The following is a 13370-nucleotide window of genomic DNA, read 5'->3' on the forward strand; positions in this document are numbered from 1 at the left end:
GTTTCCAGCACTGTCTCTATATTCAAATTCCACCCTTGATGCCTTATTTCAAAAAAGAGTTTTTATCTCAGGCAGCTAAGCCTTTCTGAGGCACAAGACCCCCAGATACTTAACTAAAGAAAACAAATGCCGAGCACCTATAATATGGTTTATAAAAACATCTGTGTTGGTTGTCTTTTAGCTGATGCAATAGATTACCTAACCTACAATTGGTCAATTAGAAGTTAGTGAGTTACTCTGTTTTATTTTTACTAGCACCCCTTGCATGTATTTCTAGATCCCAATATGTTGAGGAATAACACCAAACTGTACTAGGAGCCATCTACCTAATCTCAACCCACACCACTGTGGAAAACCCCATGTTTGTCTTGTACCAGTGCCTCCTAGCAATGGCTCCTCCACAAGCAGCTATGACCATGACTTATTATTCTTTTTTGTAGAATTCGTCTGCCAGATGTGGGAGCTGGGAAGTGGTTACCCACAAACAGCCAAGGCATTCTGCTCATTCACCATGTATCTCCATATAATGTGCAGTTTATTAGGTTCTGTCACCGTGTATCTCCATATAACGTGCAGTTTATTAGGTTCTATCGCAGTGTATCTCCATATAACGTGCAGTTTATTTGGTTCTATCGCTGTGTATCTCCATATAACGTGCAGTTTATTTGGTTCTATCGCTGTGTATCTCCATATAACGTGCAGTTTATTTGGTTCTATCGCTGTGTATCTCCATATAACATGCAGTTTATTTGGTTCTATCGCCGTGTATCTCCATATAACATGCAGTTTATTAGGTTCTATCGCCGTGTATCTCCATATAACGTGCAGTTTATTTGGTTCTATCGCTGTGTATCTCCATATAATATGCAGTTTATTAGCTTCTATCTCTGTGTATCTCCATATAACGTGCAGTTTATTAGGTTCTATCTCTGTGTATCTCCATATAACGTGCAGTTTATTAGGTTCTATCTCTGTGTATCTCCATATAACGTGCAGTTTATTAGGTTCTATCTCTGTGTAAATCCATATAACGTGCAGTTTATTAGGTTCTATCTCTGTGTATCTCCATATAATATGCAGTTTATTAGCTTCTATCTCTGTGTATCTCCATATAATGTGCAGTTTATTAGGTTCTATCGCAGTGTATCTCCATATAACATGCAGTTTATTTGGTTCTATCGCCGTGTATCTCCATATAACATGCAGTTTATTTGGTTCTATCGCCGTGTATCTCCATATAACATGCAGTTTATTAGGTTCTATCGCCGTGTATCTCCATATAACGTGCAGTTTATTTGGTTCTATCGCTGTGTATCTCCATATAACGTGCAGTTTATTTGGTTCTATCGCCATGTATCTCCATATAACGTGCAGTTTATTTGGTTCTATCGCTGTGTATCTCCATATAACGTGCAGTTTATTTGGTTCTATCGCTGTGTATCTCCATATAACGTGCAGTTTATTTGGTTCTATCGCCGTGTATCTCCATACAACACGCAGTTTGTTTCTATCACCATAACATATCTGCAGACACTGCAGCAAGGGTCACGTCTGGCCACCCTGCATCTGCTAGTGAGAGTGCAGACTTGTCTAATCAAATCCTCTCCCATTTAATTAACAGGCATTGACCTGCTTTCACTGGTTCCATTGCCCTGTTTTCTTGCAACATATGTGGGATAAAGTTTTCATCAAGAGGATTTCCTTTCACAGCATTTGATTCCCAAATACATGTCCCTTTCTCAATTTGTTTTAATTTGCAAATCCATTCAAGATTAGGGCTGAAGGTTTAATTAAAGATATTAATCTCGCAGAAACATGATTAGTTTTATGAGATGAGTTTGGCCAGTGGTTTGTGCTTGATTCAGTACTGTCCACTTTTCCTAAAATTCACAAAATGGATTGACAGTTGCAACCAACATACACTATGAACCTGTCAATGCGTCTCTACTGATTTCCCCAGGGCACCTCTTTATTGCCTGCTCCTTGCGTCCCGTCATACCTCCATGCCTCCCTGTAGGAACATCACCCACTCCGTTCTGTAGCAAAGAAGCATGGTAAGCATTTCCCTTCATGTAAGCAATTCCGTCTTTCTGTAGTCAATGCTGAGCTTATATTCTAAGGAAAGGGAAAGTCACAATTGTTGGGGGTGCCAAATGTTCGAGAACCCCCAGGGATTGTATTAATTTACCCGATACCAGGGCTGGTGCTCCTTTTATCAGAAAACTGCGCCAGTTAGGTGTTCCTCTATCAAGCACCATCCTCTTTTTTTCACACTGGTGCACATGTGCAATAGAGTGAAAGGCTGAAAAAAAAAAAAGCTGACTTTTTCATTATACTATGCATGAGTTGTCCCCTACCTAGTGAAGAAAGAAGGAGCAGGAGAGATTCTCTGTTCTCCCTGCATTTGCTTTGGTTTATTGTGATCTGCCCTCCAATTCACAAGACAAGCTGATGGGCTACATGGGTTCAGGCTACACTGGTTATCTGTGAATAACCTTGGGGGGGTTCTTGTACCCCCTGGGGTTGTAGCTCTCTGCAAGGAGAACTGGAATGGAAATCAGAAGCCCAGCCCTTACTGCGATAAGGCCCTGCTGCCTCCTTCTGCCCCCTAACTTGCGTGTGCAGAGGCATGGGGATATTTGCACAATGCCCTATGCAGTAGGCAAAGTGCAAAAACAAAACCATTTGGGGCATTGCACATGACCCCTATAATGATTCTTTATACAGGTATAGGACCCATTATCCAGAATGCTCGGGACCAAGGGTATTCCGGATAAGGGGTCTTTCCGTAATTTGGATCTTCATACCTTAAGTCTATTAAAAAATCAATAAAACATTAATTAAACTCAATAAGATTATTTTGCATCCAGTAAGGATTAATTATATCTTAGTTTGGATCAAATACAAAGCACTGTTTTATTTTTACAGAGAAAAAGCAAATCAATTTTTAAAATCTGAATTATTTGCTTATAATGGAGTCTATGGGAGACAGGCTTTCCGTAATTCGGAGCTTTCTGGATATTGGGTTTCCGGATAAGGGATCCCATACCTGTACTTCCTTATGCAATCTACTAAAAAAATAATTTAGACCTGAATTAAACCCAATAGGTTAGTTTTGCCTTCAGTATTTCTTAATACAAGGTACTGTTTTATTATTACAGAGAAAAAGGAAATCATTTTTAAAAATAAGAATTATTTGTTTATAATGGAGTCTTTGGAATATAGCCTTACTGTAATTTGGATTTTTTTGGATAATGGATCCCATACCTGTATATCTTTATATAGTTCTACTAATATAGTTTGAAAAAAATGTGTATAATGACAACAAAATTTAAATTTGCATTGTTGCTTTTATTGATATTATATCTTAGTAGGTGTCCTTCTTTTGTTTGTGGTGGCCTTAAAAAGGCTCCTGTTGACTTGTGAGTAACTTCCCAGTTTATTGCCCAAAGCCAATTACTGTGCATGTGTCCTGTAGGGGGCCCTGCCGCACAGGGCTGATGTACAGGACAGATGATGTCCAAAGCTATTAACCTTTGTTTTACTAGACTCATCCTCAACGATGATATATATATATTTAGAATTTGTTAAAGTGGCCTATATTTTTTCTATAAAAATGCTGTGCATCTTAAAGTCACCATACAAGGTTGAAACACATATACTATGTGCTAGTAAACGTTTAATTAAAGTGCCTTTTGGATTATATAAGCTTTTTATGGAACACTGGCACAATTGGCTTTGGCCACTGCTTTGCTCAGGCAGAAAGCACCTGTAACATGTATGTACAGATGTATGGGAGGCATTTTGCCTATTGCAGACCTGGCATTTGACAGGTGGAACACAGCTGAAAGACAGACTTCTATAAAGTGGTCTGCCTATCACTGCCACAGGCAGAGCATTTTCCATTCATTTTTATGGGAATCAGTGATAGACTGCACTAGACTTATGTCTAATTCCTTAATCCAATAAAATAAAAACAGAAAACTGACAATATATCATAGATCAAAAGGACACTCTGCAGCTCGTATGGCCTCAGCATTATCCTATTCATTAAGGGCTGAAAAGGAAAAAAAGGTTTGAAACCCAAGGAAACCTGGCAGCAAAGTTTATTCTCAGTACTTCCAGTGAATGAATTGTTCGCTTGCAGCAGGAGAAAGCTGTAAAGTGACCAGGTATAAATCACATGTCCAGGCTTAAATCAGATTGACCCAGTGGTTTCCATAAGATTATCTGTTTCCAGCTGTTGCTTATTCAACTTAATTCTGAATCACAGTCATATACAACGTAATGCAGAAAGCATCAAGGCAAATCTGTCAGCAGTTCCTGTAGGGTGCTGTCTTACAGCTGGACCCAGTGGTCGGCAGACAATATCTAGGATCCAGCATAGCCTAGAGTGGCAAATTGCACAGATGTTCTTCTTACAATCAGAAGACTGGTCCCCAAAAACAGAGATGTGGCAACAAAATCTTCATCCCCAAGCCTGTGACTTACAGTAATGTAGAACCAGTTTCCCGTCGCTTCCAAAGCACTAGAATACAGTAAGATGCATAATGGTTATAAAGAGCGAGGAGGTCTTAAGGAGAAGGACATCTATAGATTGGCTGGATTTGTAGATGTAAAATATGAACCTGCACTTTATATACAGGAAAGAGATAATGCATTCTGATTGAGTTGCATGTGGGTAAGGTTCAAACATACAGATTATTGTTTATCAAATGGCACCCCAAGAAAAGGCCTTAAAGGATAGCTTAACAAGAACATGGCTAAAAATGCTTTATTTGATATACTTATATTGTCATACCAGCTCAGGGGTTCAGCTCTATACTTCTCAATCTTCTGATTTTGTTAGGCCATATTTTAAGTGTCAGTGACTCCGCACACGCTCAGAGTGCTCTGGGACGCAGGTGAGTTAGTTTAGGTTTAGGTGTTTTTGAAAATTATCAAAATATTAACAGTAAATGTTACATCTACCATAGAAGCTGATGATTGAATTATAATTTTCATTTTAACACAAAATGGTTTCTGCACTGCCATGGATTGGATACTGTGAGCCAAGTAACGGACAGGTGCCCAGAGAATAAGAAGAACAGAACATGGCAAAGATCTTCACTGCTAATAGGCTCTGGGGGTCTTGGGAAAAAATATAACCTAATTTGTTCTTGAAAAGTAAATACCTGGTTTATAGAATCTATAGGCAGGGATAAAAAAAACACTTTGATCATAATTCTTTGCCCACTTCCATGCGTTCATATCCATTTACAGGGTGTAGACCTGATTGCTGGTTTTCATTAACACTGTACCCCTCCCCCCCACCATATACCCTAACCCCTCCCCCCCACCATATACCCTATCAGATGCTGTACATACACAATATGAAAAAGTCGGCTAAACCACATGGCTCCAGTATGTCACTCTGTCTAACTGAACCCTGTACTTATTCCAGGATTCACAACCATCAGAATCAAATCAAAACCCATTTGTGTCAATTGACTTTACAGCCCTGGCTGATAAAAGAAAACATATTTGGTCACAGAAGCCCAAATGTTGATCATACAGGACAATAACGTGTATTATTAAAAAACAACAATACAATGTTTTATTTCAAATACATAGGTAAAATTTACTTTAAAAAGATGTTTTACCTCATACAAGGTTCCTACTTCCTGGTCAGGGGATGGTGCAAATGACTGATTCACATAGATAAACTGCAATAAATAATTATGGTCATTATAAACAGATTAAGTTTTGAAATTTCACATGGGGCTAGCCATATTCTTCATTTCACAGGGTGCTACAAACATGTGACCTGTGCTCTGATAAACTTCAGTCACACTTTACTGCTGAGCTGCAAGTTGGAGTGATATCCCCCCCCTCCCAGCAGCCGATAAGCAGAACAATGTGAAGGGAGCAAGATAGCAGCTCCCAGTAGGTATCAGAATAGCACTCACTAGTAAGAAATCCAAGTCAGGCTTGGGACTCCTCAAGTAACATGGGAGTAGGAGAAACAATAGGTTACCTGAAAGCAGTTCTAATGTGTAGCGCTGGCTCCTTCTGAAAGCTCAGACTCAGGCACAATGCACTGAGATGGGGCCTACACACCAATATTACAACTAGAAAAATACATTAGTAGCTTGTATTAGTTATATATATTAGTAATAATAAAATTTCAGATGGTAGAGTGAATTATTTGCTATGTAAACAATGTAATTCAGTATAGAGTATACCATATAAAACATGACAGTATCCCTTTAATGTGTACACTAATGGATATATTGGTGGGAGTATTGGCACTCCAGCAATATAAAAGCAGCTTTTTATATTTGTAGTTTTTTTTTTTTTTTTTAAAACCTGCTCTGGATCTGTGATGCTGGGGTTGCCAACTGCCATTCATTTCTGCCTTAAGACTCACTCCTTACAGTGTCTCAAAAATTAGGGGCATGTCTTAACCTTTAAGATTTTTTTCAAGGCCAACCAAGATTTGACCCAACCCCCTACTCTTTCCAACCCAGCCCGAAGTTCTCTTCTGCTTTATTTTTAAAATGCTCTGATACCCGTGCTATGAAAACACTATACAAGAAATACGGCACACAACTTACAATTTGTTCAGCAGCATCCAACTTCAAGAACTTTTTTATAAAGTCCATTAGACCTTGAACCGAACGAGTCCTCTCTATAGTCCATTTTTTAGTCTTCATGATTGGAGTGTCCCCAACAGCCTTCAGAAGGACATCAACTGTGAAGCATAAATAGGACATTTTAGAAAGGTGTATTTTTGTGCTTTTTTTTTTTTTAATGCCCCGTATACTCCTCCGTATACAGTTTAAATGGTATTTCAGTGTAGTCATCTGTGCAATATATTCTGGATATGCCTTAAGGGTCTCCTCATTCTGAAACAACTGGATTTAGTGCTACACAAAGCAAGTAATGTTAGAAACAGTGATAGGCAAAGCCCGTAACCAAAAAAGTGCTTAATTTGAAATTTTTTTTACATGCCCATGTCAGTGCAAGCGAATACATGGGCAATACAATTAATAAATAAAATAACATCCCATCTCATTTTCAAAGACCCTTTATGATCTGTGTGACCAGCTTCACTTCCTGCTGTTTCAATTATTTGTGCTCTTTGCATAAATGATCAGAACAATAGAAAGGAGTGCTCTGTATTGCCCTTTGTATGCCCTCTAGCTAACTGGCAAATGGGCCCTTTGGAGACTGTACCCAATTGTATGTGTTTTGTTCTTCTTTATAGTTTATGATCACCGAGAGTGTCAAACAAATTGACACCACCCAGTGATGTACGTTTTGCCCTCCTTTAAAATAGACAAAATAGGAAACAAGAGTAATGAAAAACCGATTTGGCTTGGGTATAGGCTGACCAGGACATGTACAGGATTCACTCACCCTATTACCTGACCTACTGTTATACAGCCAACGTCCATATGCCCATATTGCACTAACGTCTGGTCAGTTGTCCTGAGTGCTTATTGCAGATACCCCTCTCTTAAGGCTTGCCTGCAGGCAACTTTATTCACTCTGCAGTTGACCAACCCGAACCAACCAGTGTCGGACTGGCCCACAGGGATACCAGGAAAACTCCCAGTGGGCCCAGGTGTCAGTGGGCCCTCCTGCTCACCCAACCATTTGTCTTGTATGTCTATACTCTATACCAAGGCCACTACTCAATCTATATGAGAAGAAACAAAATAAGGGAGGAAAGCATAGGCAATAGTATGTAAAAAGAAGTAATTAGGAGAGTAAAAAAAAGTGAGTGAACAGAGAAGGGGAGGAGTGGGTCTAAGTTTTTCTGGTGGGCTCCTGGCACCCCAGTCCAACACTGGAACCAACCACTGGTTGTCATGAGAAACTAATCTTCTATGCAGGCTAACTTAGTATAAGGACACACAAGGAGATTTCTAGTATTTTGGTACCATAGGTCCCATCATTGCAACAGTTGTTTGTAGCAGACTGATCAGCAGGCCCGGATTTGTGGCGAGGCCACAAAGGCCCGGGCCTAGGGCGGCAGAAATTTAGGGGCAGCATGCCGCCCCGCCGCAACAAAATTGTGACATTTTGCTCCCATATGGAGCAATGGGGACTTCTCCCCACTGCTCTGTATGGGAGTTTAAATGCCCGCGCATGCGCGATTGCGTCGGCGCGGCACGGGGGAGGTGGGTTTGTTTGCGCGTGGGGGGCGGGGCGCGAATGGGGTGCGGCCTGGGGGCGCCCCGGTTTGAAATCCGGCGCTGCTGATCAGAGTCAGCCAATAGCAGCCACATGTTACTACTTTGGAGCAAAATGAATCCATGTTTGTACATACCCCAGGCTTATGGTGCGGGTCAGAAGAAGGGGCATATGTATTATCACCAGTGATGTTGCCTATAGCAACCGATGTGGTTTTTGCTCTTGTTGAAGGCGACCCTTCAACAATTGCTGATTGGTTGCTATGGGCAGCATCACAAGTGAAGTTGGCTTACCCACTATATTAAATATTCCCCTAGGTGTATATTTATAGAAAGAAAAGCAAATCAGTTGTCTAGTGAAGGTTGTTTTGATTTTGTAGTGCAGCAGATGAAAGCACTAGGCTATGTCAGTAGATAGTATTGGGCTCTCTGCCCATAGGGACATGGAACCTGCGCACTGACCCGCCTCCTGCTGCCCGCAAGCTTCTACCGCTACACAGGCCTGGGATCTACTGTTCCGCCGGCTGCTGCCCACAGAGGGCTTCACAATTAGGCAATGGCGAGTTGGAACAGCAGTGTTACCCACGCCGCACTAACCACAACGACTCTATTTTCTTAATGCGAATGAATCCACAGAAAGCCTTACTCTTGCGTTTCGTTTCGCTATGCGGCTCTTCAGCACTGGGTGAAACTACCGGGGCTGGGGCGGTGTCCGGCTGGGAATCCGCATTTGCATTCCCTTCTTCATTTGTGGAACTTCCAATTTGCTTATCACTTCCTTCCTCCATCTTTAGTCCTGGTAAGTGACAGCCCGAAACATCAAAAATGGCGGAATTGCGTTACAGGAAATGACGTAAGTTAGTGACGCTGGGGAAAGTCTAGAAAAAAAATGTTCTAATGTAAACCAAGTCTATTAGAATTTCCTTCACCAAATGATGGAATGTGGTTATGTATTCATGGATTAAGCTCAAAGCCTGAAGTTACATGAGATAGAGATTCCATCTGGGGGGGGGGGGTGAAAGTACCAATTTGAAGCACCTGAATTAAACTGTGAATGTTAAAAAAGGTGGAATATTGTAAATACTCCTAATTCCAGCAGTGCCTCAGCTAATGGTGCATGTATGGGAATGTATTTCTGTCTTGGGGTTATGAAATAAAGAATACAGTTTCCGGTCTTGTTACCTATAGCAACTACCCAGCTGGTAGCATTCATTGGTTGTAAATCTTATTAGTTGCTGTAGGTCACTTCACTTGGGCACTGTAGCACTCAAAACTGCTGGAGAAAACTCTCCCGGTTACTGCTGTGCATATGTAATGTGCAATTTGTTGGAGCCGTCCTTATCTGATCCACACCACTGTGTAGATGATGGGTCTGTTTTGGACTGTTTATTTTTACACAGAGATGCATGTATTTGTTTGTTCTATGTGTTTCCTGTACACATCTTGTATAGTTCTTTAGTGTTGGGCAAGACATTGTTGCTACTGTTAATTTGTTACTCATACAAACATACTCGAGGTTGGGGGGAGGCCTGCAAGCCTTCTGATTTGCTGCAGAGGGGGGAAAATTCCTTTCTGACCCCATGATGGCAATCGGACCAGTCCAACATGTACTAAGAGCTATCTCTCATAACCCTGTATTCCCTCACTTGTACTGAGAGCTATCTCCCATAACCCTGTATTCCCTCACTTGTACTGAGAGCTATCTCCCATACCCCTGTATTCCCTCACTTGTACTGAGAGCTATCCCCCCTACCCCTGTATTCCCTCACTTGTACTGAGAGCTATCTCCCATAACCCTGTATTCCCTCACTTGTACTGAGAGCTATCTCCCATACCCCTGTATTCCCTCACTTGTACTGAGAGCTATCTCCCCTACCCCTATATTCCCTCACTTGTACTGAGAGCTATCTCCCCTACCCCTGTATTCCCTCACTTGTACTGAGAGCTATCTCCCCTACCCCTGTATTCCCTCACTTGTACTGAGAGCTATCTCCCATACCCCTGTATTCCCTCACTTGTACTGAGAGCTATCTCCCATACCCCTGTATTCCCTCACTTGTACTAAGACCTATCTCCCATAACCCTGTATTCCCTCAATTGTACTGAGAGCTATCTCCCATAACCCTGTATTCCCTCACTTGTACTGAGAGCTATCTCCCCTACCCCTGTATTCCCTCACTTGTACTGAGAGCTATCTCCCATAACCCTGTATTCCCTCACTTGTACTGAGAGCTATGTCCCATACCCCTGTATTCCCTCACTTGTACTGAGAGCTATCCCCCCTACCCCTGTATTCCCTCACTTGTACTGAGAGCTATCTCCCCTACCCCTGTATTCCCTCACTTGTACTGAGAGCTATCTCTCATAACCCTGTATTCCCTCACTTGTACTGAGAGCTATCTCCCATAACCCTGTATTCCCTCACTTGTACTGAGAGCTATCTCCCCTACCCCTGTATTCCCTCACTTGTACTGAGAGCTATCTCCCATAACCCTGTATTCCCTCACTTGTACTGAGAGCTATCTCTCATAACCCTGTATTCCCTCACTTGCTAAGAATCCATCCAGCCCCTTCTGTTGTATCAGCCACTACGACTGGTTCAGGGAGGAAATTTACATCTTCACAGCTCTCACTGTAAAAAATCCTTTCCGAATATTTAGACTGAAACGCCTTTTTTCTAAACAGAATGGGTGCTCTTGTGTCTGCTGGAAGGACCTACTGGTAAATAAAGCATAGAGAGATTATGATATGATGCCGTTATATATTTATACATAGTTATCATATCCCCCCTTAAGCGCCTTTTCTCCAGCGTAAACAACAACTTCCCCAGTCTTTCTTTCATAACTAAGACTTTCCATACCATTTAGCAGCTTAGTTGCCCTTCTCTGTACCCTCTCTAACTGTATAATGTCCCGTTTGAGCACCGGAGACCAAAACTACATGACATATTCTTAATGTGGCCTTACCAGCGCTCTGTAAAGAATTACCCCCTCATCCCACAAATCTATACCCCTTTTAATTGAAGCTCAAAACCTTGTTTGCCCTTGCAGCTGGTTCCTGGCATTGCTTGCTACAACAAGGTCCTTCTCCATTATGGATTTGCCTAGTGCAGTCCCATTAAGGGTATAAGTGGCTTCATATTTTTATGCATACTTTTTCGTGGACTTTACATTTATCCACATTAAATCTCATCTGCCACTTAGCCATCCAGATTGCTAGTTTTTCAAGATCCTGCTGCAGGGATACCACATGCTGGATAGAATTTATTGGACTTCAGCGTTTTGTGTCATCTGCAAACACTGATACATTACTTATAATACCCTCCCCTAAGTCATTAATGAACAAGTTAAACAAAAGTGGACCCAATAAAGAACCCTGAGGGACCCCAAGAAGAATCCTACCCCAAGTAGAGAATGTACTGTTAACAACCACCCTGTGTACCCGATCCTGTAGCCAGTTTCCTATCCATGTGCAAACAACCTCACTAACACCAACAGACCTTAGTTTAGAGAGCAGTTGTTTGTGGGGAACGGTATCCAAAATCCAAATAGATCACATCTTCTGCAACCTTATTTTCAAGCTACTTCTCATCATAAAAAGCAATAGGTCTTACATGACCTGTGCTTTATACAGCCATGCTGCTCATAATGCCATTCTCCAGAAAATAAATGTGATCCCTTAACAAACTTTCAAATAACTTGCCCACCATGGATGTCAAACTTACTAGTCTATAATTGCCAGGACCATAGGTACCTTACTAGATGAAAGTGAGTCTGAGAATATCAGAAACAGAGGCCATGCTAAAACTGACCCTAGCTGTCTCAGTACCCAAGGGGGTATTCCATCTGGCCCTGGTGCCTTGTTCACTTTCATTTTGAGTAACCCTTTATGCACCATATGCTGTGTCAACCAGAGACTAGATAGATCTGAGCCAACATTGCAGCTATTGAGTGGGTCTTGGCTCCTCTATTGTTAATAGAAATAATGAAATAACACTATGGTCACTGTTACCCAGGGGTTCAACCACTTGCACATTTGCTAAACGTTCTGGGTCCTTAGAGATCACTAGATCCAGTACATTATGGTTTCTGGTTGGTTCCTCAACAACTTGTGACATAAAGTTGTCATGCAACTAGTTTATACAATTGTTCCCATATACTGTCCTGGCAGTGCTATTGCTTCAGTTAATATCAGGGCAATTAAAATCCCCCATAGTTATCATTTGCCCCGTGGCTGATAGCTCAGATTACACATTCCTCAGGGTGGGGGGAGTGAGTTTTATGAATTCTTATGGGAGGGGGGAGCAGGAGAGAGGAGAGAACTGCGCAGACTCTGGCCCTGGAAATTAAGGATTTAGATACCGAAAGAACAAGTTTACAAAAAAGAGACATCCTGTGTTTCTTTTGATAGAGGACTTGGTGCAGCATTACTGTAAGTGCTTATGGCTGTATTTACATAGACCTTTCTTATAAAGCTTACTTAGTTTTTACCTTTCCTTCTGCTTTAACATTGCTCATGGCACAGGTATTATCTCTGAGAAAATTACCTTGGAAGTCCTCACCCTCAACTTTTCGCCTAGTTTTTTAAAAGCGTTCTTGAGGACCTCCCCCCTCCTCTTACTTTGTCAATGGTACCTATGTGTACCAAGGACGCCAGGTCTTCCCCAGCCCCTCCCCCAATAATCTGTCTATTCCTTCCACCACATGTTGAACCCTAGCACCAGGCAAGCAAAATTCAGTTTGGCATGTAGGGTCCTGGCGACAAATTACCTTATCCTCCTGTCTAATAACTATAACCTGTCTTCCCTTCCTAGCACTACTCCCCCCACCTGTATTAGAGGTGCTGCCCCCCAGGGTGCTCTGAGAGTCAGCCTGAAGCTGTTCTCCCCAGCATCTTCACTCAAAATGGCATATCTGTTGGTTTGGATGAGCTGTGAACCAGCCTTCCCTACCCTTCTGTCCCCTACTTCCCCTCTTAACTGTCATAAACTTGTCTCCCTTAAGCCCCATGTAAAACCACCAATGGAAATATAAAGATTGCTATTGAACTCTGGGCAGTAAAAATGTGTTCTCTGGAGTGCTGAATTGCCCTTCACCATTTGTCAGTCTGAATGACGGATGAGTCCCAATTTGTCGGATGCTCCTCCGTTTCAGATCGGCTTAGAGAAACTAAAGACAGAAAGATGTAATT

The 13370-nt window shown here is 41.7% G+C and overlaps 1 protein-coding gene across 1 annotated transcript; it reads right to left on the reverse strand.

Annotated features, from left to right (window-relative positions):
* Window positions 1-3330: 3330 nt before the first annotated feature.
* Window positions 3331-9013, reverse strand: atg12 (autophagy related 12). The gene is made up of 4 exons (XM_002939961.5): window positions 8827-9013; window positions 6597-6733; window positions 5643-5705; window positions 3331-4528 (listed from the first exon to the last, which is right to left on the reverse strand). Exons 1-4 carry the CDS (start codon window positions 8966-8968, stop codon window positions 4469-4471), a joined length of 402 nt encoding a protein of 133 aa, XP_002940007.1. The 5' UTR covers window positions 8969-9013; the 3' UTR covers window positions 3331-4468.
* Between the last annotated feature and the right edge of the window lie 4357 nt (window positions 9014-13370).

Source organism: Xenopus tropicalis, chromosome 7 (assembly GCF_000004195.4).
Source record: "Xenopus tropicalis strain Nigerian chromosome 7, UCB_Xtro_10.0, whole genome shotgun sequence".
NCBI lineage: Eukaryota > Metazoa > Chordata > Amphibia > Anura > Pipidae > Xenopus > Xenopus tropicalis.

Bases quoted from the DNA above. Each gene is read 5' to 3' on its own strand.
- atg12 (XM_002939961.5), bottom strand. From the start codon at position 8,968: ATGGAGGAAGGAAGTGATAAGCAAATTGGAAGTTCCACAAATGAAGAA. The intron at 6,734-8,826 runs GTAAGGCTTTCT...TATGCTTCACAG, and splicing joins TAGCGAAACGAAACGCAAGA to TTGATGTCCTTCTGAAGGCT. The intron at 4,529-5,642 runs GTAAAACATCTT...ACTGTATTCTAG, and splicing joins AAGTAGGAACCTTGTATGAG to TGCTTTGGAAGCGACGGGAA.